The sequence below is a fragment of the Topomyia yanbarensis genome, chromosome 3 (genome assembly GCF_030247195.1).
Source record: "Topomyia yanbarensis strain Yona2022 chromosome 3, ASM3024719v1, whole genome shotgun sequence".
NCBI lineage: Eukaryota > Metazoa > Arthropoda > Insecta > Diptera > Culicidae > Topomyia > Topomyia yanbarensis.
In genome coordinates, this window is record NC_080672.1 from 17056000 (window position 1) to 17081546 (window position 25547).

Sequence of the window (25547 nt, forward strand, 5' to 3'; positions counted from 1 at the left end):
TCTCAACACGCAGTAGCAAACTGCGTCAACAAGATCTGGAAGACCGACATTCTTAGCATTTTATTTTTTATTTTTACTTATTGTAAAAAATTAAAAGACCCACGGCTCAGTTGTGCTAACGCATTGAGCCGTTTCAAATAAATCTTTAAATTTAAAAAAAAAACAATCTTACTAAAATCAACACACAACCATATTACGCTAAACCACAAACAGCTGCAAAAGTAATACCTCCGGATCAGGCCTTGACAAATATCCATTCAACAACGATTGCATCTAACGTCACTAAGCCAGCGACCAGCAACAACAACAATGAAGCGAATGCCGAAGACTGCCGTGAACAGAATGCCAGTAGCACAGATGAGGACATGAACGATTACGATAACGAAATGTTAACGCTAACGCTTCACCGCCAAGGAAAAGAATCTCAATACACAGCAGCAAGCTGCGTCAACAAGATGCTACAAATAAAAAATAAATATTTTAAATACTTTATTAATACATATTGTAAAATACTAAAAGAGGTTCGGTTCAGTTATGCTAACGCATTGAATCATGTCAAATAAATAGAGAGAGAGAAAAAGTAACTTGCGCGAGTGGTTCCGGTGAGAATTTTAGTGAATGAAGCAGCTTAAATTTCTTAAATTAGTTATGGAATTTGCGATTCGACTTTGTCGTATCAGAATCCAACACTAACTTAGTTAACGGGCTAAGCAAGCGCCAGATTGACGCTAGCTCCTAATAACGGATACTCAAATTGTGTTCCTGAGCAAACCTCTAGTCAAGCGTGATGTCCCGCAAGTAAAGAAGCTCATTTTAAGCTGATGAGAACTAATGAAATCGAAACATTTGGTTTGGCTTCCTTAAATATTATATTTAAAAAAATCTAAATTGTATTTTCCTAGTTCTATGACATTTATAATGCAAAAACAAAAAAACGAATTTAGCACCGTAAAGCTAAAGCATTCGTGCCTACTAAATAAACGAACTGATTAAAAAAATTGGTTTGGATTAGCTGGCTGATGCAAGATGCACTATGCTATATTTCTCTGATGAGACGAAGTCGAAACGCAAATTCCATAACTAATTTAATTATAGGTTTTTGCACAAAGATGGTTTTAAACAATTTTCTCCTTAATTATTCTCCACTAAGGAGAAATATAGAATAGTTCAATTTCTTATTTTTGCTTATATTTTTTAAATGCGGTTGGGGCATTATCGCACGAAAAATCTAAATGTGTGGAAGCTATATTTAACCGATATCAATTTTCATAAAATTCCATCTTATCAAAATCACGAGAGTCCACTAGGAAGAAAAACAGGCCACAATTACTAAATCGACACAAAAATATACTTATTTCGGAACAATATCCAATCGAATGGCAATTGGCTCAACAAACATACCAAAAAGTAGTAGGTAAAATTTACAGCTTTCGGAAATTTCGTGCAAAAACTTTAAACAACGATTTAAATAATCACATGGTTTTCTTACATCACCCTAATCCTGCACACATTGCATTCCGCCTTTCTCGATAGTAAGACACCATTCATCCTATTTGCCAATCGGCCCATTTATATAGTCAATGCTGCCTGCAGTCAATGCACTTGCTATCTATCTCGGAACCTAACTTTCTATAGTGTATCAAGTTTGCCACAACGCAACTCTGCTTTACTCGCATTACTTAACCGATTCTTTCGCGCTTAGTCTACCGACGGTCGCAGTTGCATACAGCAGAATTTTAGAAACCCTTTCCAACAATGTTCAACTTCGAAAAGATTTCCAACGAAATTTTGGCCCGCGTCGAGTGTCCTGGGACTGAAAAGCATTACAAGGTTTCGTTGCGAGATGGACTGCCCAACAGTGCACCGAGTAATTTGAAAGATGGTACCAGTAGATATAGTGTAATGATCGAAACATTTTTGCCAATTGCCGAGAGAATAAAAAAGCTTGAGGTGTTCAAGGATGATGTGTGGGTTATCACGTTTCCCAAGTGTGGTACCACTTGGACCCAGGAAATGGTTTGGTTGCTGAATAATGATCTAAACTTTGAGTGTGCGAAAAAACTGTCCCTGGAGGAGAGATTCCCTTTCTTGGAGTGAGTTTGTTTCAAATAACAACACTGAAACGTACAAATCACAACCAAAAAATTTCAGATTAACAGGAGCCTTGAGTCTTATAGGCGGCGACTCGGTGGGTGATGTCGAACGCCTTTCCAGACCACGGCATATAAAGTCGCACCTTCCCGTAATGCTTCTGCCAGATCAGGTGTGGACCGTAAAACCAAAGATCGTGTACGTTTCGCGAAATCCAAAAGATGCTGCGACATCCTTCTATCATCACTACCGTAATATTGTCGGTTACGATGGACCCAAGGAGAATTTTTTTGACGCGTTCCTGAGTGATAATTTGATCTATGCGCCTTTCGGTGAGCACGTGTTGGATTATTGGCAGCTGAGAAACGAAGATAATGTATTGTTCATAACGTTCGAACAAATGAAACGAAATCTGAGGAAAGTGATACTATCGGTGGCAACGTTTCTGGGAAAATCGTATAATGATCGGGAGATTGATGCGCTTGAGGGGCACTTGTCGTTGGATTCGATGAGAGGTAGGTATCTTTTATCGTTTTTACGACCGGTGCACAGCGATTTCAACATTCTGGAGATCAAAGTCAGTTAAAAACTAGCTTTTTTTGCTAGTAAGGATTATACTTGGAGAGAGGCTTAAAAAATAAATCAATATTATATACTGCGGAGAAGAGACGACCAATCAAGTCACAGATCATCGAATTAAGGGTTCTTAGAGAAAAACGCGCAAATCATTATTTTAAATATGATCTTTGTAATTGATTAACAACGACTGTTACAGTAATTGATATTCAACAATTCAAGGAATGCAAGCACCAACGAAACATATCAATCCGTCACTAGTAAATCATGTTTATGATGATGAAAATGATGAAACGTTCTGACGGCGCCGGTGATTGAGTGGTAATCGTGACCGCCACTCATTCCAGTTGGTCTGAGTTCAATTCCAGCTGAGGTCGTTGATATTTTTCTGAGGTGAAAAAATCTGTGGTCACGACGTCTTCCTTCGGAAGGGAAGTATAGCCGGTTGGTCCTCGGTCCATGAGTTGATGGATCGATATGTATGTAGTCCAGATTAGTGGAGTCACCTCTCTGGCGTCGGTAAAGAAGAAGTAGAATCCAATTTCTATACTTACTAACAAATATCCTCCATTCCTCCGCCCGTGATACTTGTGAATTAGTATAGACGGCCTCTAGCAAAAACAAGTATCGGACTAACCACTCCTTCCCTTTCATTCCGTGATCTACGTTCGGGCCTGGCCGGCGCCAGTATTGATCAATAAACACTTTAGGATTACCAGGAGTTGCACATTGAAAGATGTCTCGCTGTTCCCAAGCAGTGGCGGATCCAGGGGAGGGTCTTGGGGTCCGAACCTGCCCGAAATTTTTTAACTTGTTGAGAAATTTTAAAATAGTTTCTATTTTAAATTCATTCTAAACTCAAAATCATTCCTAACCAGATTCTACCACCACCAAAACTGATTTTAAATTGTCTTCGTCAGTGAGAATTCTTTGCTCGAGTGTTCTGTCAGTGAAGCTTCCAGAGTGATCGTTTCTTTGGATAACTATTATCCCAGAAAAAAAATATCCATTTTCATCATTAGTTCACCACAATATGAAGAAGCTATAGCTGTGAATCGTCGTAATTTTTGCAAAACTGATTTAGTAGCACTACCTGATCAGAATGAAATAACAAGATTATAACAGAATGCATTTTCGTAACATATTGTATTATAAATTTGGTCTCGTTAGTAGTTAAAACAACAGAAAATAATAATAAGTAACAACGGGAGATATAATTTTGAAATATTCTTGTTACGTGTTTCTGATCGGGTACGGCGCTCCCTATCGATGATAGACTGGAGTGTACTACTTGATCAAGTTGATATAAATACTGCGGTCCATCTCAATAGCCGATAACTCCTTGACTTTGTTGAAAAATCCGTGCCAGAATGTCAACCTCCCAGAACGCCATGCTTCGGAATCTGAAACGCATCCATGTCAAAGCTCTACGTGCGTACACAAACCGTAGATGCCCTATTCTCCAGCGCTTTTTGGCACTAGTCAGTAATGAGTACCGCTGTTACAATAAATTGCTGTACACAGGATATGTGAACCGCATCCAACAAAACTTACGACGAAATCCGAAGAGCTTTTGTTAATGCGAAGAGACAGGAAACGGGTCTTCCGTCGAGGATAGTCTACAATGGCGAAGTAGCGACTACGACGGCGAATGTTGCCCATTTGCCAGCTACTTCTCGAGTGTCTTCACAACTGAGCTCGAAAAACCCGACCCTTGGTGTTCCCGTTAGTGCGGTGGATATGGATGTATTCATCATATCAGTACAATCGGTTCTTGTAACCAGTATATTTGTTTCTGTCTACGATTTGTGAGATTGTCGCGTTTAGTTTGCGTTTATTAAATCTGTGTATGTCAAAAAAGAACCTGTGAAGTGTCTAAATGTTGAACACCGTCAGAAGGCCAGAACGCAGCCAGGAAAACTCGACATAATTTCCGTCACCCTCCACCAGGTGCCGGATTCAGCAAACAGGCGGCCATTGGGTGTGGCGATAATAGATGAGTTGGGCGGAATTTATTGGCAAACCAAAGGGTCAACGTCGAGGGTATGAGGTCAATAACCACCAAAACCGGAGTTCAATTACCCCAAGGAAAATAAAAGTTGTATTTGCTTGAGGATAAAGGACAGGTTTTTTCTTGACTGTGATTAGCCAGCGTATGCCCACCCTGAGTACGCAGGTAACACTCTGCAATACGGAAAACGAAATCGTTCTATTCTCCAGGATAAAGTCCACTGCCGTCGGCTGGTGTGAAAAAAATGTTCCGATATTTTAGCATTTTAGCGACCCCACTGACACACCTTTTCAATGTGTCGCTTCAGCAGCAAAAATTTCCTGATGATTGGAAGTATTCAGTTATGTTTCCGGTACTCAAGAAAAATGACAAAAGCAACATCGACAACTACCGGGGAATCACTTCGCTGAGAGTCGTGTCAAAAATCTTCGAATCGCTTATCAACGAAATGCTGTTTTTTGCTAGTAAACATTACATAAGCACTTATCACCACGGATTCTTTCCTGATCGATCAGTTGAGACGAATCTAATTAGCTTCGCATCGTTTTGCATAGAAAACATATCCAGAAAACTCCAGGGGGACACGGTCTACATAGATCTTAAGGCCGCTTTCGACACAGTTAACCATGAGATACTGCTAGCAAAGCTTGGCCAATTAGGATGTACCACGAGATTCTGCCAATGGCTTCGATACTACCTTGTGCACCACGAGGTCGTTGAGCAAATTGGGGACAACGTGTCTGAATCCTTTTCTAATTATTCCGTAGTTCCTCGAGGTAGTACACTAGATCCATTACTATTTTCATTGTTCGTGAATGATGCGGTCTTCATTCTAATGCGTGAAGAGAAACTGTTTTCCGCCGATGAGTTGAAAATATTTCTTGTCATAAGGAATGAAGCCGAATGCCGTGAGTTAAAGTATCTCATTGATACATTTTCCAATCGTGTCAAAGAAACATGTTGATCCTTAATGTTACGAAATGTTTTGTCATCAGTTCTCATCGTACAAAGGACGTTCAGCTGCAACGCGTTGACCACGTAAAAGATCTAGGTGTTATTCTTTATGAAAGGCTAACTTATGCCAATAATATACTTATCAACGACTGTTGACAAAGCAAATCGACTTCTAGGTTTTATGTTCACAATTTCCAGCAAATTCCGGTATCCTCTTTGTTTCTAGGTTTTATAGGCCGTTGATTGAAGCTGTCCAGCGCAAATTTATACGATATGCTTTACGTCAATTGTCTTGGAATGATCCGTTGAACCTGCCACCATATGAGAACCGTTGCAGAATATTAGGAGTACATACTATGCAAGAACGTAGACACGCTTCATATTAAAGTTTTTGTTGACTGAGTACGATGTTCCCGATCTTCTTGTACAAATCAACTTCTACGCCCCAACCCGCCCACGAACAGTGCTACACATCTAAATGCGTATGAGCTTGCCGAGCACTTCGACTTCGATAGTAATTCATCACAATTTCGTCACCGTTTGCTGTCACATTTATTTCTGGATCCGCCCCTGCTCCCAAGCATAATTATCTACTGATTCCCTGATTATTTTCCTTATCCCTGTGCAACTTCAGCTAATTCAGATCGATAACGAAGTAGCAACCAGGGGTGGTGGTCGCACAAGCTCAAGCTTCAGCAAATGATGAAACGTTCTTGATAACATATTTAAAAGATGCAGATGTCATCAAACCAAAATGAGAAGCGAACTTTCTTAGCAAAAATATATACCCAATACTGGGACTGGGAGCGATTTCTGTAAAATCTGTCCTGGATTAGATATGTGAAACCGTGCCTTGAGTTATGCCTTGTAGGTTCAGGTAGAAATGAGTAGATCGATTAAACCGCATTTGCACCACAAAGATGCCACTGGAATTACCTGGGAAGTAGTTTCTCCATGTATCTTCCAAAACGGATTTGGCTTCTCAGGGTTTGCGACTTGAATTTTTCACTGGAAAAACTTAAAGTGATTGGTCACGATATTTGTCTGCATCTCTGTAATTCTGTAATTCGCTCAACTCGCCGGATCATCATAACCATGCAAGTATAACCGCAACGATTTCCTTTTGATATTGCACACTATATTCAAGTGCTCCGACAGCATTTGCCTGCTACCAAAGCTATTTAAAGTTCAAAATTCGATATTGGGTCTGATTGTCGTAATTTAAGAATAATACTGAGCTTGCCTGAATTGACAGCAAATCAAATAGTCCTCTAGTTTGTAGACTCTGCTTCCTGCCAGCGCGTTTGAGTCATTATATATACTAAACAAATTTTGAATTGACCCCGTTTGTCGTTACCTATTCTTCTCTTTCGTCTACTAGGTCGGTAGCGAATCAACAGACTTTTAAGAGATATGATAACAGATGCTAACAATATTGGCCATTACTCTCGAACACATTTTTTTACTGAAACTGTCCTATATTTTCTTGATCTTATAACAGAATTTGATGATCCCTGTACTAGTCGATATTGGTAGCTGTAATGATGCGGACTAGAAAAATATGCTAGTAGTAACAGTATTTTAAGTTCCACAAAAATAATATTCTTTCAATAGATACATAATTTAAAATTATATAACTAAATCACAGAAAACGGACATCCACGTTTGAACAAACAAGTTTAGAATGCTTGTAGTGCCATTTGAACAAATACCCATGAGAACCCTAAGGCCACCATACTGGCATATCCCAACTGCAGGCATAATTATGATGGCCATTTGGACAGCAATTATGTGATCTACTGTCAATTCAAAAAAACTCACGGACTAAACGAAATAACGACAGAAGTGCTCGGGTAACATCACAATTACCTTTGTATGGACTGTTAATTCTGACACAGCTCTCGCGCTTTAGATAACATCTGTTCTCTATGCCCAATTTGATGATACTTCTTAGTTTTGCACCAACCAGGAGGAACTTGGCCTTATTCCCATTTCGATGTTAAGTGATATTCGTTATGAAATATTGTTTAGGGCAACAGTCACTCTGGGCGGGTATGATCATCTTTTGTTGGTAGTTTGCCGCATTATCCAGATCTGCTAGAGATTTGTTCTTTTTCCCGGTTTCTTTCAACTACCTCAGGTGTGAGAGGAATACATACCAATTTGTTTTCCTTATTTCCCTGTGTTTTTGCACTATGAGTGTTTAATGGCTTCTATTGCGAACATTATGTGTCCTAGGTTCGTCAGAAGCATGCCAACTCTGTATCTTTTCCGTTATTTGAGTGTTGCATAACGTAAGGTTCAGTACATCGCTTCTAACTGCGTTCATAAATGTAGGTGCAACTCCCTTGTTACATACATTGACCGTATTCTAGTAGGTTTTCACCTCTGGTATTTATATCGGTGCGGCCCATATTGTGTGATGTACATTGGCAACACATCCAACGATAAAGGGCTTATGCGTCTGCAGGGCATCGATTTTTGAAGGTAAATACGATCACAAGATCCTGCTTTCTCCCAGCCGTCGGTGCCTCCACTGTTATTGCGACGATGTCTAATTGAATTAATCCGGTAATTGAAGAGAATTTTATTGCTGTTTATTAAAACTGCAGCTCTTGGAGTTGGCTTGGTCGTTACAATATACTAAATTGGGACCTGAGGAATTTAAACCAAAGATTTTGTGTTTATTTGTCCACGGCTCCTGTAGAAGAACGATGCTTAGACGCTCTTTGGTGAACCTCCGGGCAAGGACGCTTATCGCACCTTTTGCGTGATAAAGATTCTGCTCTTTTTTGGTGTTTTTCCGCTGTCGATTTTTGAGCCCACAGTCCCCTTCATTGTGCCGACGGTTAGTCGCAGGCTATGTGCTGTTCAACGTTACAGTGGTTTTCTTAGCCCAGTATTTGCTTCGGTTCTCGCTCACTTTTGCCTGCCACGTTTTTTTGATTTTGACCTTGCGCATCAGTTCGTGAGCCGCATACGGTAGGATGCTTTTGTGTACGGTACGTGATAGGGCTGCCGTTGCCGCTCGGCAAAGACCGGAGCACCCTTCAACTGGCGCATTCTAGCCTTTTCGAATACCTAGTTCAGCTGGTTGTGCTTCGATATTATCAATTTCACCGAAGCCTCATCTTTCGCTTCTTTTCATGACCCGCCAGCGTTCTGTGCAGAAATTGTCGTTCTGATTCTACATCAGGCGGATGATGTTCTCATCGGACATGACGATACTGTCGGGGAAATACCTGATGTGAAGCGCTTATGTTGGAATATGCGACGCTTGAACGGCTTCCAATGAAGTGCTTGATCACAGCAGTGGCATCCTGCAGCCACTTAGCTGTATCTTTGTCTGCACAGGCAATTTCCAGATACCCTTGTTTGTAGGTGCACTTCCTAAACTTGGGTCTCGTATTGCTTGAGTTCTGCTCCATGACGCTATCGACCAGCGCGCATCGTGTAGCATTCAGCTTTTCATGGCTGAGAGTATTGGCAGTGTACCCAACCGTAACGTTTACCTTCGAGTACGGCTTGGCCATTTCGTTGAAGGTTGGGCGCTGCTCAGTTTTTAGTGTCTGTCTAGGATCCTGCCTCTTAATCTTTTTTGATTGGGGTTCCTTCCTGCACCCACTATGCACCTGGCAACTCAGTGTCCGTCAAACGCTGTCACTTGGCTGGTGCCTTCCCTATTGGGATTTTTGCCATCGCTAGCGCTGCATCGCGTTTGTGGTCATTTCTCAGCTGTTCGTCTTGTTTCGTTCTTGGAGCCCTCCGACCGACGGTTTGCTCCGCCGGACTGGTCTTAGCCACTGTACGATCCTCGTCTCTAGCTGGAGTGTTAAGAATGGACGAAGTGCAGGACACAGCATCCTCGAACGACTAAGCCACTATTCAGCAACTCACCAAGTTTGCTTCCGCGCAATCCTACTCCTCTTCCACTTCCATCGCCGCAATCTCCTCCAAACTCCTGTTTACAGTAATCTTAGTGTTTTCCGATTTGTTCCCACGAATATCTAGGGAAACAAAGTCAACCCTGTCAGAGCCCTGCTTGACAAGGTAATGGCAAAAGTACTGTGAAGTGCGTGCCATGCGTGGCTTAGTATTTGTCATCGCATCGAATCCAAGTCCTACATTTACGTAGGACTAGGGTTCGAAATGTTGATCCACGGAGTCTTCGATCAAATGATTTTGATGTGTTTTCTAAAAATATAGGTGAAAAAGGGCTGTTTGTTGAAAAAAAGTGAAAATGCACAAAAAGTAACATGGAACGGTTATGCGTAGAACGGCTTAACAGCACATTGTGAAGATACAGTAGTAGATTCCGACGAACTTTATTTTTTGGGAAATAATTGTTGGAATTAGCTTAATAGTACGTTTTGAAGTATTTTAGTACATATGAGTCATCGCATGACTACAAAATTTTGGTTCTGCATTTCACCGTATAGATGACGCCAACACTAACTTTTAAAGAGAGGACATGCTAACAAGAATTCCTGGAAATAGCTTGTTCTATAACTTTGTAGAAAACACCTCATTTCTATCTCTCTCCGTTAAAAAGTTAGTGTTAACGCCCTCTAGGTGGAAAAATGGCGAACTATGTTTTTTTGTTAGAAGATGACTCATATCATGTACTAAAATTCTTTCAAACATACTATTCAGCTAAACCCAACCATTATTGTCATTGTCATTTCTCAGCCTACACCCTGGCAGGTGTTCATCCGCCCATCTAGACTCTGTCAAGATGACGACCTACAAAGCCTAACTGTTCGTATGTGCTAGTCCGTATAGCACACCAGTTTCTTCCACAAGCAGGCGCCGGCTGTTAACCAGTCCTGCAAGTTTCAGATACATTACATAGAGGATAGTCGGAGGCAGAAAATGAAGAGATAGTAGAGAGATTTTGGTTTGCTCAAACGAGTCAAGAAAAGCAAAATAATTGTGATTAGTATCGTAGTTATAATAAATAAGTAAACGATTTCTCATCTGTTGTTTGTTTCCTTGTTCGTAGTCCTCCTTCCTGTTTCTGATCTGTTTGGGCTATTGGCTTCCGGGAAGCACTTGGCCTTGTACCCACTGCTCTTCCACCATCCTCGTGGTTTTCTCTAGTTATCACTGGCGTCACGTATGATATTTGGGTACGGAAAATGATTTCCTGAGCAGACGATCAAATCTTCTTTTATTGCCAGGTAATTAGTGCACTTTCTGCACCAGATATCATATCGCATTTGTAGATACACATATTAAGTGTATCTACTATACGACATGATGGCCGGAATGCTAGATAATCAACCCAAGCTCCCCACTATTCAGCCAAACCCAACCATTATTTCGCAAAAAAAATTAATTCTTGACAATCGACTACCGATGCACTTACCCGATTTGGTTCAAATTTGGACCAGGCACTCTTGATGGGGGTAGAAATCGACTCTGGAATTGGTTCAAGGTGGGCCTGGGCCAATTGGCTTAGTCATTTAGCATAACGTCATTTGGCATAATGGTCATTTGGCATAACGGTTATTTGGCATAATGTCCATTTGGCATAATTTTGAGAATTGATAACAGTGAAGGTTATTTGGCATAACGGACATTTGGCATAACGGTCATTTGGAATCACGGTCATTTGGCATACCGGACATTTGGCATAATTTTGAAAAGTGATCACACTGGAGGTCATTTGCCATTTTTTCAACTACAGGGAAACACATAATCAGAGTCTAAAATTCTCGTACCTATTCAACGAACAACGAAATTCAGATAATTCATCTTCGTCCTTTCCCTGCCTCTTTCGTCGCTAACTGCATGAAAAAATAAAACAATAAAGGCGATTTTCCCTCCTCTCTCGATTCTACGAAAACGAGTAGCAGCAGCAGCGATTTTCGTTTTACTATGACAATCCGAAGTTGCAATTTCGTTTTGATGCATGCTCAGTAATTTGCGATTCTCATTCATTAAATGAAATTATTGCAACGTGCATCTAATAATGCAACTAGAACATAGTTAAAATGAGAAATATGCACGCCGATCAGGCTTCCGTCTTACAATACCATCATTAGCTCGCAAATCTACAGAATCGAGCATTGACAAATAAATATCATTGCTAGTGTATTTTCGTTTCCCCAGTAGTAAGTTCAATATCGAATGTACCAATATTGTTCTGAATCTCAAAGCGAAAACGAGCGTGCGAGGAGAATAATGAAAAAGCTCTGCTACATGCTTGCTTTGTCCTAGCCCGTTGTCTCATTTTCGATTTCGCAAAGTGCTAGTTGTATGGAAAGAAGCTTCGTTCTTTCGTCATTTTCGCCTGATTTTGGCAAATAAAAAAAAACATTTTCCGACTCTGCACATAATTTAAGACTGTGTGAGAAGTCAGGCAACTCGGCATAATTTTGAGCCGTGATACTCCTGAAGGCCTTTCCGTACAAATATTTTTATGTTAAGGAAACAGTAATTTAGCATACCGGTCGTTTGGCATAGGCATATTTATTACCACGATGTTTTTTGAGTATATCCTTTCTTGTATGTATTATGTATTTTGATTGTATGTTGGCAATAACGTTCATCGTTCGAGGTAAAGTTAGTTATGCAGATGTAAGCAGCTGGCATGTAGCTCAAATGTTTGAGCAACTACCTAAATATTTAAATGACTTTAAATGAGTTTGTTTACCAATAGTCCTAACATTGAACTTGAACCAAAACTAATTAAATTATTCTTCTTTACCAATTAATAAAAAACGTATACGACTAATTAGGCTACGCCACATCGCTTCATGTCACGTGCTGTCCAACATCGCTGTCGCTCCGTCAGACTTAAATTAATTTATAGCCCCTATTTTTGAGTAATCCGGGCAAACGAGTGGATCACAGGTTTGCTTGCGAGGAGACGCCGCTTCCGACGGCGGGTCGACGGCAAAATCAGCTAGGGGCCGTTCATAAACCACGTAGACTAATAGGGGGATGGGGGGTCTGGCAAAAGTCTACGTTTGTCTACGAGGGGGGAGGTCTTTGAAAAAGTCTACGTAGACTTTTATTTTTTGTTATTCTCTTATTACTAATTATGAATGGGATTTAAAGCCCGGGCCCCGTGGTGGTGGAGGAACGCTACGTGGGAAGCTGAGCTGCAAGCAACCGGGCGGGTCATAGGTGGTGGATAATGCTTAATCGCGATAGCAACTAGTTGTGATTCGCGACCCGAACCAGCAGCGGGGGCTGACTGCGGGTGTGGTAGGACGAGGTAGTGGGCCCTATACGTCCTAGGCCTAAATACCACATGCCCTAAAGCAGCCCTGACAAGGCGAGTCAGCGCCGCCTTTAAATAAGCGCTTAGCCCAAATCCCTCTCCTCCCGTTATCCTTCCTTCCTTCCTTCCTTCTGCGGCTGTTCGCCCATCTAAATATGGAAGCTGTTCTTCAATGTCAGCTTCTTTCACCGAACAGCCTAGATAAGCCGTGTAGTGTCGGTAGTGGTTGTTTCAACCGGCTAAGAATAACACTACGGACTACCTGTTTCAGTGGTAAAAATCTACCAAACAGGGAACCCCAATTCCATAGTGTCATGCGACCCGTGCTATGGGTAAAATTGTTGAGGGGGTTTAAAACATTCTCAATGGCGAACGGAGCCTGGGAAAAGTCGGGCGAACTCCCCAGTATGCTGCATTACGCAGCGGAACGTTCACTCTACACACCGATTTTTTTCACCGATGATCCACTTAATTTTGCCGAATTTTTGTTGGCTGGGGGTTTGCAGAGACTCTCGGCTGATGGTACTTCGGTGAAGTTTTGTTGAGTTTCGATTATCAAATTTCGATGTGTACAGATGAACCTGCCCAGAGGCCGTGTGGTATCCGGCCTAGAATTGAGCCACTGGAGTCCTGCTGCCATGTCGTAGGAGGCGACTGAAAGTAGGAGACCCTAAGTCAAGGTGTAGTTCCGTGCCGAGGACTTAATGATTGGAGGGTCTAAAATATGCCAGTCGCGCACGGAGCATTTTGGGTTTTGCCCTTGCTGTGTTATGCGAATCTCTGACACAGTGGACCATTATTTTCTTCGCAAATCGTGGGAATCAAATGATCATGTCCCATTTAAACCTGATATGGCTCGCTAAATGCGTTAACATCCCAACTCGCTTGGTGTCCTCTAGTTGTTGTGCAATTTGTGTTGGAGATGAAATGTACAGTTCTCTAATCAAAAATGGTTAGAATAGCACAAGTCAATCTCCAACATAAACGTACAGCAACTATGAATTTATCTCGACTCATGCAGGAAGGTAAAGCTTCCATAGCATTGGTTCAAGAACCGTATTTCCATAAAGGAAACTTCTATTTTGGAAAGTTACTTAACACTGCCTTCATTGCTTACAACAAGACAGGCATGACTAACCCACGTGAAATGCCTCGTGCTTGCATTCTTGCAAATAAGGCTATTGACGCGTGTCTCATATCGGAGCTCACAACTCGCGATATCTGTGTTGTCACAGTTACATTGACTGTCGAAAACGTAGACAAAAAATATATATATTGTTCAGCATACCTACCGCATAACGAATCATCTCCTTCTGATGATTTCAAAAGCGTTGTATCATATTGTAGCAGAAATGGGCTTCCGCTCATTATCGGCAGTGATGCGAATGCTCATCACATCATTTGGGGCAGCTCAGACATCAATCTGAGAGGCTCTGAACTGATGGAGTACATAAGTAGTACAAATCTCCATATTCTGAATGTGGGAAACCGACCAACTTTTGCGAGGTCTGGGAGGGAGGAGGTGTTAGACATAACACTTTGCTCTGATAGAATTTTGCATGAACTGGGAAATTGGCAGGTTCCAAATGAAACTGAACCGTCTCTATCCGATCATAAATATATATTTTTCGAGCATTTTGATGTCACCTTCAATGTGGTGACCTATCGTAATCCTAAATCTACAAACTGGGACCTCTTTTTGGAAAACTTGGCGACTAAATTTCATGGATATTTTCCAACAATTAGTCAACTAGACGACTTAGATGACGTCGTGGATACGACAAACTCATTCATATTAGCATCCTACGAAGAAGCTTGTCCACTTCGTACTGTTAAATCGACTAGGGGAACCCCTTGGTGGAGGGCTGAGCTTGAAAGAATGAAGAAAGTTATGAGAAGAGCTTGGAATCGGCGTCAGCGTGATGACTCCAGGGCTTTCAGGTCAGCTCGTAGTGCATATAAGAAATGTCTTAGATCTGCAGAACGGGCTGGCTGGCAAAGCCTATGCACTAATGTCTCTAGTCTGAACGAGGCTAGCAGATTAAATAAAATTCTCTCCAAATCGAATGATTTTCAGATGAACTCCTTGAAAACCAGAGATGGTGTTTATGTGACGGACGAAAAAGATGTTCTTAATTGTCTCTTCGACACACACTTTCCAGGCTGTATCGATCCGGAGTTGATCAACGTTCACAGATCTCATTCTGGTGATTCGGACTCGTGGGCGTTAGCACGCACATTGGTTTCCACTGAATCGGTCAAGTGGGCAGTTGACAGCTTTGCTCCATACAAATCACCCGGAAAAGATGGGATACTTCCCGTGCTACTGCAAAAGGGATTTGATATTCTTAAACATGTCTTGAAAAAGATTTTGCTTTCCAGTCTTGCTACCGGGTATATCCCGAAAGCATGGCGAGAAATAACTGTTAGATTTATTCCCAAAGGGGGGCGCTCAAGCTATGAAGAAGCCAAGAGTTTTAGGCCAATCAGCTTAAGTTCTTTTCTTCTGAAAGCTTTGGAACGGATAATCGATCATCACATCAGGAACGTTAGTTTAGTTGAATATCCACTGCACAAAATGCAACATGCATATCAGTGTGGGAAATCCACGATCACTCTGCTTCACGATGTTGTTTACAACATTGAGAAAGCCTTCTCGCTCAAGCAATCTAGCTTGGGTGTATTCCTAGATATTGAGGGTGCTTTTGACAATGTGTCCTTCCAGTCTATTCTGGAAGCGACGCGCGGTCATGGGATACCTGCATGTATCTCAGGTTGGATAAACGCAATGCTTAGTAACCGCATGCTTTGCTCGTCACTGCGACAGGCTGAGATACGGAAGTTGAGTATTTGCGGTTGTCCTCAGGGCGGCGTTCTGTCACCTTTGTTATGGAACTTAGTAGCTGACGGCTTGTTGAAGAAACTCAATGAGCTTGGATTTCCAACCTACGGGTTTGCTGACGATTACCAAATACTAATTACTGGATTTTGCATCGGAACAATCTTTGACTTGATGCAACAGGCATTAAGAGCTGTCGAACAGTGGTGTCGACAAGTTAAACTATCAGTTAACCCAAGCAAAACTTCAATGGTTCTTTTCACGAAGAAGCGAATAACAACCGGGGTTCGTCCCTTGCAGTTCTTTGATTCTGAGCTACTGTGTGCGGATCAAGTCAAATACGTTGGAGTCATATTGGATTCCAAACTGAATTGGTCTGCTCACATTGAGTTCAGAGTCAAGAAAGCGTGCATGGCCTTCGGGCAGTGCAGACGAACTTTTGGAAAGACCTGGGGTCTCAAACCTAAATACATCTATTGGATTTACACGACAATTGTACGTCCAATACTGTCATACGGATGCCTTGTGTGGTGGCAGAGGGGAGAGGTGGTGACAGTCCAGTCAAAGCTAAACCATCTGCAAAGAATGGCGCTCATGGCGTTGACTGGTGCTTTCACCACGACTCCGACTGCTGCTCTTGAGGCACTTCTAAATATCAAACCATTACACATACACTTAAAACAAGAAGCACTATCATGTGCATACAGACTGCAGGTTACTGGGCTTTGGAACAGTAATCATGTTGATCTTGCTACCAGTCATATACGATTGTGGTCACAAATGGTTACATGGGGTGAAGATATTCTTGCTCCCAGCGATATTACACTCACTTGTAGTTTTCCTTACAGGACATTCCATGTGAAGATTCCCTCTCGAGAGGAGTGGTTGTCTGGCTTTATGGAAAGACAACAACAAACGCAAGTAGTCTGTTACACTGACGGTTCTCTGATGGAGGGACGTGCTGGTGCTGGTGTCTACTGTCGTGAAATGAGATTGGAACAATCTCACTCACTAGGTAGATATTGTACTGTATTCCAAGCAGAAATCTTTGCGATTATGTGCGGGGTGCAATCGGCCCTTCAACTGAGTTTGTCCGGCAGAGTTATAAACTTCTGCTCCGATAGTCAGGCTGCAATCAAGGCCCTTAGCTCAGACAAATCCCGGTCCAAGCTAGTGATCGCGTGCCGAACCCAAATCGAAGAACTAAGCATTGTCAACACTATCTACCTTGTCTGGGTGCCCGGACATTGCGGTATTACTGGAAATGAATGGGCTGACGAATTGGCCAGGGCAGGTTCAGCGATTGACTTCGTTGGTCCTGAGCCCGCCCTGCCAATTTCGACAAGTTGGATAAGGGAAAAAATACGGTCCTGGGCTTTGTCCGAGCACCGCAATTATTGGAGAAATCTACAAACGTGTCGCCAAACAAAGGCGTTTCTAGAACAACCATGCCCAGTGGTTTCGAAAAATCTCTTACATTTTTCGAAGCTCCACTGCGGCATGCTGACCAGGGCTTTAACCGGCCACTGCAAACTCAATTATCACATGGCAACTATTCAGCGCGCTGAGTCTTTTTCATGTGATCTTTGTGAATCCGACTACGGAACCTCATATCATCTGATATGCAACTGTCCAGCGCTAGCGCAATTGCGATTTCGAGTCTTCAGCCGTCCTTATATAGACGAAACCATGTTTGGTCGACTGAAACTCAGAGACATACTAAAGTTTCTTATCCAATGTGGTAAAGAGCTTTAGGATTATTCGCAGGCAAGTTGAACTACTTGTGAGTTTAACTTACCTGTTGTTTATTTTTGTTTTGTGCTGTTATTTTTCCCACCCTTCCAATTCTACTTCCCCACTCCTCCTTGTCCTTTCCTTCCACTCAGGAAATGATGAAAACACACGGCAAGGCACAAATCCCCGACTATGTACGGGGAACGTGCCATTTGAGCCAATATATTCTGATTCCTGATTCCTGATTACCAATTAATAAAAAACGTATACGACTAATTAGGCTACGCCACATCGCTTCATGTCACGTGCTGTCCAACATCGCTGTCGCTCCGTCAGACTTAAATTAATTTATAGCCCCTATTTTTGAGTAATCCGGGCAAACGAGTGGATCACAGGTTTGCTTGCGAGGAGACGCCGCTTCCGACGGCGGGTCGACGGCAAAATCAGCTAGGGGCCGTTCATAAACCACGTAGACTAATAGGGGGATGGGGGGTCTGGCAAAAGTCTACGTTTGTCTACGAGGGGGGAGGTCTTTGAAAAAGTCTACGTAGACTTTTATTTTTTGTTATTCTCTTATTACTAATTATGAATGGGATTTAAAGAGAGTTGTATTCAAAATATCGGTCTATTCAGTATTTATGCAGAAACCTCACACGTTGTTGTTTCTTGCGTATATTTCGATATAGTTTTGATCTAGGAATAATACAAAATGACAGTTCTAAAGACGATCGCCCAAAATTCCTCCCGACAGAAGATTTTGACTGTGAAATCATCTGAGACACCCCTAGTTAGCAGACATGCATGGACCATTAACCTTCCGGCAGTCGCGTTAGTGCACTGAGTGCACGCTGCTCTGAAAATCTAGCGAAATCGTCTTAGGACACCAGCAGCTACTCGTTCAGTGGGCCATAAGCGCGACTTCCGGAGGGTTAAATGCATGAACCATAAGTTAAAAAATGGTCAAAGTTAAGCATTGTAACAACAAAACACCCGATTTTTAACAATAAGTAGATTATTTTTTTAATTTTTTATTTATTAATCCGTAGTTAGTTAAAGTAGTTAAAGCAGTACTGTAGTTAAACTTCTACAACGAAGTGTTTACTCGAGTTAATCAGTTTCTCTTGTAATCATTTACACTGATTTCAAAATCTTTAAACACCCGTTAAATTTTACGTCTTGACCCTCTGCAACTCCGTGGAAACCGGCTCTACTATATTTATCTTCGAAAATATTCGGAGTTAAACTTTGATACTTTGCGATAATACTCTAAGGTGATACGGCTATTAATTACATAAGAAATATAAATATTTTTGGGAAGATTTCAATAGCTTCGTTCCCTTAATCAAATAAGGCAATTTAGATTATCTTATTATTTAGGAAATATTTAAATTTGTTCACGAAAAGTGAAATTTGTGTGCATGTTTGGTTTATTATTTTAGTCTAGATGATAGTACACATTGACAGTATTAATTTGTAATTGTTTCTTATATTTTAACAATTTTGAATATACCTGTAAGGCTCAAAAAGTGTTCAGCAATTCTGTATTGTTGGTGTAGGTCGCACTTCGGCCAAAATTTAAGCTAGTTATAGCAATATATCTTTATACATATATTTGAGTGACTAACCTTGAAAAGAAGTATTCCGCTACACAAACGTTGGAAAGCACCTTGAATCGGTATTAATTGATTTGATCAATCATACACAAAAAACCAATGTGAAAAACCTTTCTTTAATATTCAAAAAGCTTGAAATAAATCTGAACGGTAATTTTTAATTGAACATTATAATGTGCGTCTTGCTAAATTCACATTTCCCGCGAATAAATAAAAAATTAAAAGTCTACGTAAACTTTTGACGTGTGCGGAGGGGGTTGGTAAAAGTCTACTAAGGTCTACTAGGGGGAGGGGGGCTTAAAAATTCTCAAATTTCGGTCTACGTGGTTTATGAACGGTCCCTTATAAAATGTTAAAAATTCACTCGAAATATAATCAATATTAGGTAATGGATAACAACACATTATTACTATTGCTTAGTACAACTTTAACCTTATGGGTCATTCACCTGATAATCTACACATTCGTATATTATGCCAAATGTCCATTATGGCAAATGTCCGTTATACCAAATGACTGATATGCCAAATGTCCGTTATGCCAAATGACCTTCATTGTAATCAATTTTCAAAATTATGCCAAGTGACCATTATGCCAAATGACAGTCATGCCAAATGTCCGTTATGCCAAATGACCTTCAGTGTGATCAATTCTCAAAATTATGCCAAATGGCCATTCAGGCTTGTTATTTGCTCATACAATGAGCCACAAAAAGCGAAATACACCGATTAAAAATAGGGCAGCAAAAAAACACTGCGATGTGCAGAACGACCGCACAAAGAGAAACTTGAAAACGAAGAAGAGTAAGATCTGTGCACCAAGAGCTGCACAATTTCGTTCAGAGTAACCTTGAAGAGCCACTTTTTTGTGCCTCCTCTCACTGGCAATCAGGTAGGAAGGCGAATCAAACTACAATTCAGATAATGTTAGATCGGAAGAACGTTTTAAAGATGTTTTATGGTTGCCTTCTCTATTTACGTGCGCGTGGGACCAAGATACACACTAAAGAGCCTCTTTATTTCTACTTTTTGTGGCGTGCTGCCATGGAGTAGAATACACGTGTGGGAGCAACACGCATCGGAGTGAAGAGGTTTATTGTGAAAGAGAAGAGCGGTGGTTCGCATGAAAAGTGCAAAGAGCGTTTGTTATTCTTCTCTTTATTTGCTCTGAGGTGCGTAACATCCCTGTGGCATCCATTATGACAAATGATCTTCAGTGTGATCAATTCTCCAAATTATGCCAAATGACCATTATGCCAAATAAGCGTTGTGTCAAATGTCCATTATACCAAATGACATTATGCCAAATGACTTTATGCCAAATGGCCCGCTCCCGTTCAAGGTGTGTAGTTCGTAAAATCAATAATAATCACTGAATTTTCCTGCAGTTTAAAGTTATTCATTTGAAGTTCGATGAACACTTTAAAGAACTTTTTAAGTTTTAACTCAAGATCGTACGATTTTCTTGACTTTCTGAAGTTTACGTGGAACTTCTCTGAAACTCGATGGCCTTCCCTATTAAATTAAAATCCTTCAAATTTGTAAGTGGTTAGAATTTGTCTGAAGTTTTCTGGGTCTCTCTGTAGTTTGGAAATCCCCTGAAGTTTGCAAGAGTGTCATCGAGTTCATCGAACATATAGCAGCTTATAAAGTTTATAATAGAACTCAAACTAATAGTTATAAGTTTCTAGAAATGGAATATTTAACAACTAGGTAATTTACCAACAATCTCAATACTCCTTACCATATTTTATCTAGCTAATAAATCATGCAACATGGACGCACTGGTAGAATGGGCAAAAACAACGAATTATAGCGATCTAAGAAAAAAGAATGGTGCGAACGAATTTAGGTAATTACAGCTGAACTATTACCAGATCACAGAAAAAGATAAATTTCTGCTGTTTTCAGATTCATTAGAAGCGGAAAAGTTGGCTCCTACATGGACGATATGAATGATGAATATGTTGCACGTTTCGATGATTACGAGAAAAGAATAACTGCCAGCAAAAACTTTCGTTTCCATTTTTAAAGGCCTTTTATTTTATATAACTCACTTTTTTTAGTACTTGGCATAAGCGCCAATACCTTAATTAAGTTAATTAAGTTCTGTCCAATGGAACATAGTTAAATGGTGAACGAAAGTATTCTTATTTGCTATATTAAATTCAAAACTTAAGTTAAGTCGGAAACAAAACAAAACAAATTGTAATTTAAAATATGTGCTCAAATGTTCCCTCGAATCGGCTTATCTATAGTACGGCGGGGGTCTATTTATATTAAGATACGGCGCGTAGTACAGCACTTCTCAATTGCCGTTCAGTATCACACTGCTTATGATAATGAGTGTGAATTATTTGGAAATTACCGATCCCACGTATCGGACGAGTTGGAAAAAACGAAATCAACCAGGTTTCGTTCTGGTAGAACCGAAGCAGTATTGGAGAATCCCAATCCGTGAACCAGGATGGAAACCGTTGCCATGCTGTCTAACTACAAGGTAGGGATTTTAAGCATTAACTGAAGTGTGTTTAGTGGAACTCACTTCTGCTTTACAGGTTCAAGAACATGGCCGACGAATTCAGAGCCATGAAGGTGCACAAAGACGACGTGTGGTTGGCATCTTATCCGAAAAGTGGTACAACCTGGAGCCAGGAGATGATCTGGCTGATTTGCAACAATCTTGACTACGAAGAAGCGAGGAAAAAACTCCTATTTATGCGTTTCCCGTTTGTGGAGTAAGCACTGTTCTTTCTTCAGTTCAAATCAATTTAGATTACTAAGAAAAATAATCTTCCAACAGAATAAACGGCATTGCAGATCTTCCTGGAGGTATGGATTTCTTCAAGCTTGCTCAACAAATGCCATCTCCACGATTCATCAAAACACACCTGCCCGTTGGTCTTTTGCCCGACCAGATTTGGACAGTCAAACCAAAACTTGTTTACGTTTACAGGACAACCAAATCGGTGATCGTATCGTACTATCACCATTCGGTGACCCTGTCCAACTACAAGGGAACCCTGGAAGAGTTTACCCGTTCATTCATGCGTGACTTGCAAATGTACTCGCCTTACCACGAGCATGTCATAGAGTATCACAAAATCTCCCAACTCGATAACGTGCTACTGTTGAACTATGAAGATATGAAAAAGGTAAGTGTAAAGCACTCTTTTCAGGACCTTGTGTCGGTGGTGAAGCGAACGTGTGTGTTCTTCAATAAGAGCTACACCGACGAGCAGATAGCCGAATTATGTAACCACCTATCGTTCGAATCGATGCAAAACAATCCATCAGTAAACGCGCAGGAAATGGTTGATATGCTATTGGCCCAGAGTGATCGGCTTGATGAGAGGGAGAATGAGGATAGGCGGTAATTTTTATAAAGTAGGATTCTAGCAGAATGAATGTCATCAAAGTCATATTTCGTAGGTTTATCCGTAAGGGGAAGGTTGACGGTTGGAAAGCTGATCTAACACAAGAACTGGCCGACGAAATTGATGACTGGACTAGAAGCAAAGTGAAATCCGAAAAGTATCAAAAATTATTCTTGTAAATTAATAAGTAAACTAAATAAGCAGTGGTTGTTTGGGTGAATAAAAAATTGGATATACAATGGGACAACTGAAATAAATATAACACAATTGCATTGCACCTCATTTAACTGATCGATCTGAACCTCAAACGCACACAATGACGTCTCAGTATGAGAGTCTTGTTCTATCATCGCGAAGGAAGGAATAGGATAGGCCAACCTGGGAAGAAATGCTTCCCCGTCTCAAACTTAACAGAATCCGTTCAGCTCCATGTCGCCATGATTTTTCTAATTAAACAGTGACAGATTTAACTGTCATCCATATACACGAGGATCTTGACTATAGCGTTGTCAGGACCGAATTTTATACAATAAACAAATAAATATCTGTTCAAAAATAGAGCCCACTCTTACCTGTTTTTTGTAAGCCTCAATGACCTCCGTCTGGTTCTTCGTTTCGACCTGCAACCGTTCAATCTCGTGCATAATCTCCGTCTTACGAGGCTGATTACATGGACACTCACACCTGTTTTTAGGCTGTTGGGAATCACAACACTTCGGCGGTTGATAATAACCGGGTCTCACCGTCGATACGAAAGGTTTTCGTTCTAAAGCGATTCAAAATGTTAACATTCACAAGACGAAAACCGAAAAAACCGTAATCTATACTCACGCATATTTACACCATCCTTTTTCGATTTCCAGTCAGCACTTTGAAGCTCCCGGATTTTTGTCTCAGCCTGCAAGCATCGTTCCTCTAGTTGCTTCTTGTCGGTTTGTAAATTCCGCACCCTACACTTCAGCTCCGTATTGGCCAGTACAAACTTATCCCGCTGTTTGACTAGCTCCAGATGCAAACCGTTACACTCGGCCAGCAAACGCGAATTATCACACTTGTACGGTTCCACTCCGAGGTCCCAGGCGACTTTTTCCTGTGGAAAAATAGAACACTGAAACTTGTCCAACTTTTGGCCTGCTGCGATTTGTACCTGCTGCAGTTGTTGGATCTGCTGCCGAGCTGCTTTCAATTTTTCAGATGTTTTAATCAAGTCATCCAGTATTGCAGATACGATCCCAATAGCACCGAGCGGCAGAGGGTGATTGAATCCCAGAACGTCTAGCCGTTTGCGTAGGTCAGAATGGAGTGCATCTAGATCCATGTTTAAACTTTTACTATTTGTATAATTATTTAAGATTGACGAGCAAAATCATTAAAAGTCGAGCAAATCATATTAAAAGTCGTGAGCGATTAGCAACGGTTTTTACGAATTTGTGTACAATTTTTGACAAGAGAGTATAAACAAACGGAAACTACGCGCCGTGTGGAATTCGACCGCCGTGAATTCCCCCCTACAGTAAGTTGACCCACCAAGCGAAGACACCAACCACAAAGCGGAGAAAAATACCCACGACAATGCGCCACCTAGCGGTGAACACTGCAACCACCGCGGAAATGCCCCCTACACCTAAGGATGGTATGCACTAAAATTTTAATATAATTGTATTTAATAATTATTGAATAATCTGAACAAAATATAATTAAAAAAAAATGACATAATCCGAATACTCCAATAATGTACAAGAGATGCAAAGTCCAAGATAGCAGGCTGAACCGAGTAATAAACAGTTTTTTAAATAGATTTTGAAGTACATTTTATATGTTGGTGATGTAAAGTTATGGTAGGAAGTGGGTGAGCACTACAACCACCGCGGAAATGCCCCCTAGATCTAAAGATGGCTTGCAGTAAAATATTAATAGAGTTGTATGTATTTAATAATTATTGAACAATCTTAACAAAATACACCTAGGGATGGTTTGCAATAAAGTTTTAATAGATTTGTATGTATTTAATGATTATTGTTCAATCTGAACAAAATAAAATTTTAAACGAATGACATCATCCGAATACTCCAATAATGTATAGGAGATGCAAAGTCCCAGACAGCAGACTGAACAGAGTAATTGTTTTTTTTATAAATATATTTTGCAGTACATTTCACATGTCAGTGATGAAAGGGAAAGCCTCTTAGATTAGCAAAGTATTTCGGATAATTATTGGCACTCTGATGTTATGATGCTCTCTGTGCCATCTACTTGGGAGTTACAATCGTTCTGGCTTTTAAGTTATTGTAGAAAGGTATGTGTCGTAATCTAGTTCTACGATGCCAGGAAAATGTTAAAAGATTTCTACTATGAATGAAGGAAAGAAGAATACACTAAATTTGAACGTTAATAGCTTTAAAAAGACCGTCCTTAAGGAGATAAGCATTTATCATTGCATGGGTATCTGGAATAATGTAATATCTATTCCAGTGAAAATTGGCTACTACGTGGTTTCGGAAGAAGTAAGTCGAGCTAGAAGCTCATAGGATTGATTGAGTAGGACATCATACAGCCAAGTGCCAACAAGCGGTCTGAGCCAAGTTATAAGCTCATAGGTTTGATTGAGTAGGACATCATACAGCCTTGTGATATTTTCATAAATTTTTAAATTTGAAAAAAATGTTCTAGGGTCGGAGATGAGACCCTCTGGGATCAGATCATACCTGTTCCGGGGACCTTTAGCTACAACGTGGCCAAATATCAAGTGTCAACAAGCGGTCTGAGCCAAGTTATAAGCTCATAGGTTTGATTGAGTAGGACATCATACAGCCTTGTGATATTTTCATAATTTTTTAAATTTGAAAAAAATTGTTCTAGGGTCGGAGATGAGACCCTCTGGAATCAGGTCATACCTATTCCGGAGACCTTTAGCAACAACGTGGCCAAATATTAAGTGTCAACAAGCGGTCTGAGCCAAGTTATAAGCTCATAGGTTATCATACAGCCTTGTGATATTTTCATAAATTTTTAAATTTGAAAAAAATTGTTCTAGGGTCGGAGATAAGACCCTCTGGAATCAGGTCATACCTGTTCCGGGGACCTTTAGCTACAACGTGGCCAAATATCAAGTGCCAACAAGC

At 40.7% G+C, this 25547-nt stretch overlaps 3 protein-coding genes across 3 annotated transcripts in view; 2 read left to right on the forward strand and 1 right to left on the reverse strand.

Annotated features, from left to right (window-relative positions):
* LOC131691287 (centrosomal protein of 135 kDa) overlaps nt 1-24067 on the reverse strand; it is a 120774-nt gene extending 96707 nt beyond the window's left edge. Inside the window, exons 1-3 of the mRNA XM_058977574.1 lie at nt 23573-24067; nt 23257-23515; nt 22998-23191 (exon numbers count right to left, since the gene is read on the reverse strand). Coding sequence (XP_058833557.1) covers nt 22998-23191; nt 23257-23515; nt 23573-23743 — 624 coding nt within the window. The 5' untranslated portion in view covers nt 23744-24067. The remainder of the gene's footprint in view (nt 1-22997; nt 23192-23256; nt 23516-23572) is intronic.
* LOC131691292 (luciferin sulfotransferase-like) lies at nt 1713-21122 on the forward strand. Its single transcript, XM_058977580.1, has 4 exons — nt 1713-2093; nt 2152-2606; nt 20807-20900; nt 20960-21122. The coding sequence occupies exons 1-4, from the start codon at nt 1756-1758 to the stop codon at nt 21078-21080; spliced, it is 1008 nt and encodes a 335-aa protein (XP_058833563.1). The 5' UTR covers nt 1713-1755; the 3' UTR covers nt 21081-21122.
* On the forward strand, nt 21172-22694 carry LOC131691290 (luciferin sulfotransferase-like). The gene is made up of 4 exons (XM_058977577.1): nt 21172-21548; nt 21607-21786; nt 21852-22421; nt 22481-22694. The coding sequence occupies exons 1-4, from the start codon at nt 21385-21387 to the stop codon at nt 22602-22604; spliced, it is 1038 nt and encodes a 345-aa protein (XP_058833560.1). The 5' UTR covers nt 21172-21384; the 3' UTR covers nt 22605-22694.
* Nucleotides 24068-25547: the final 1480 nt, after the last annotated feature.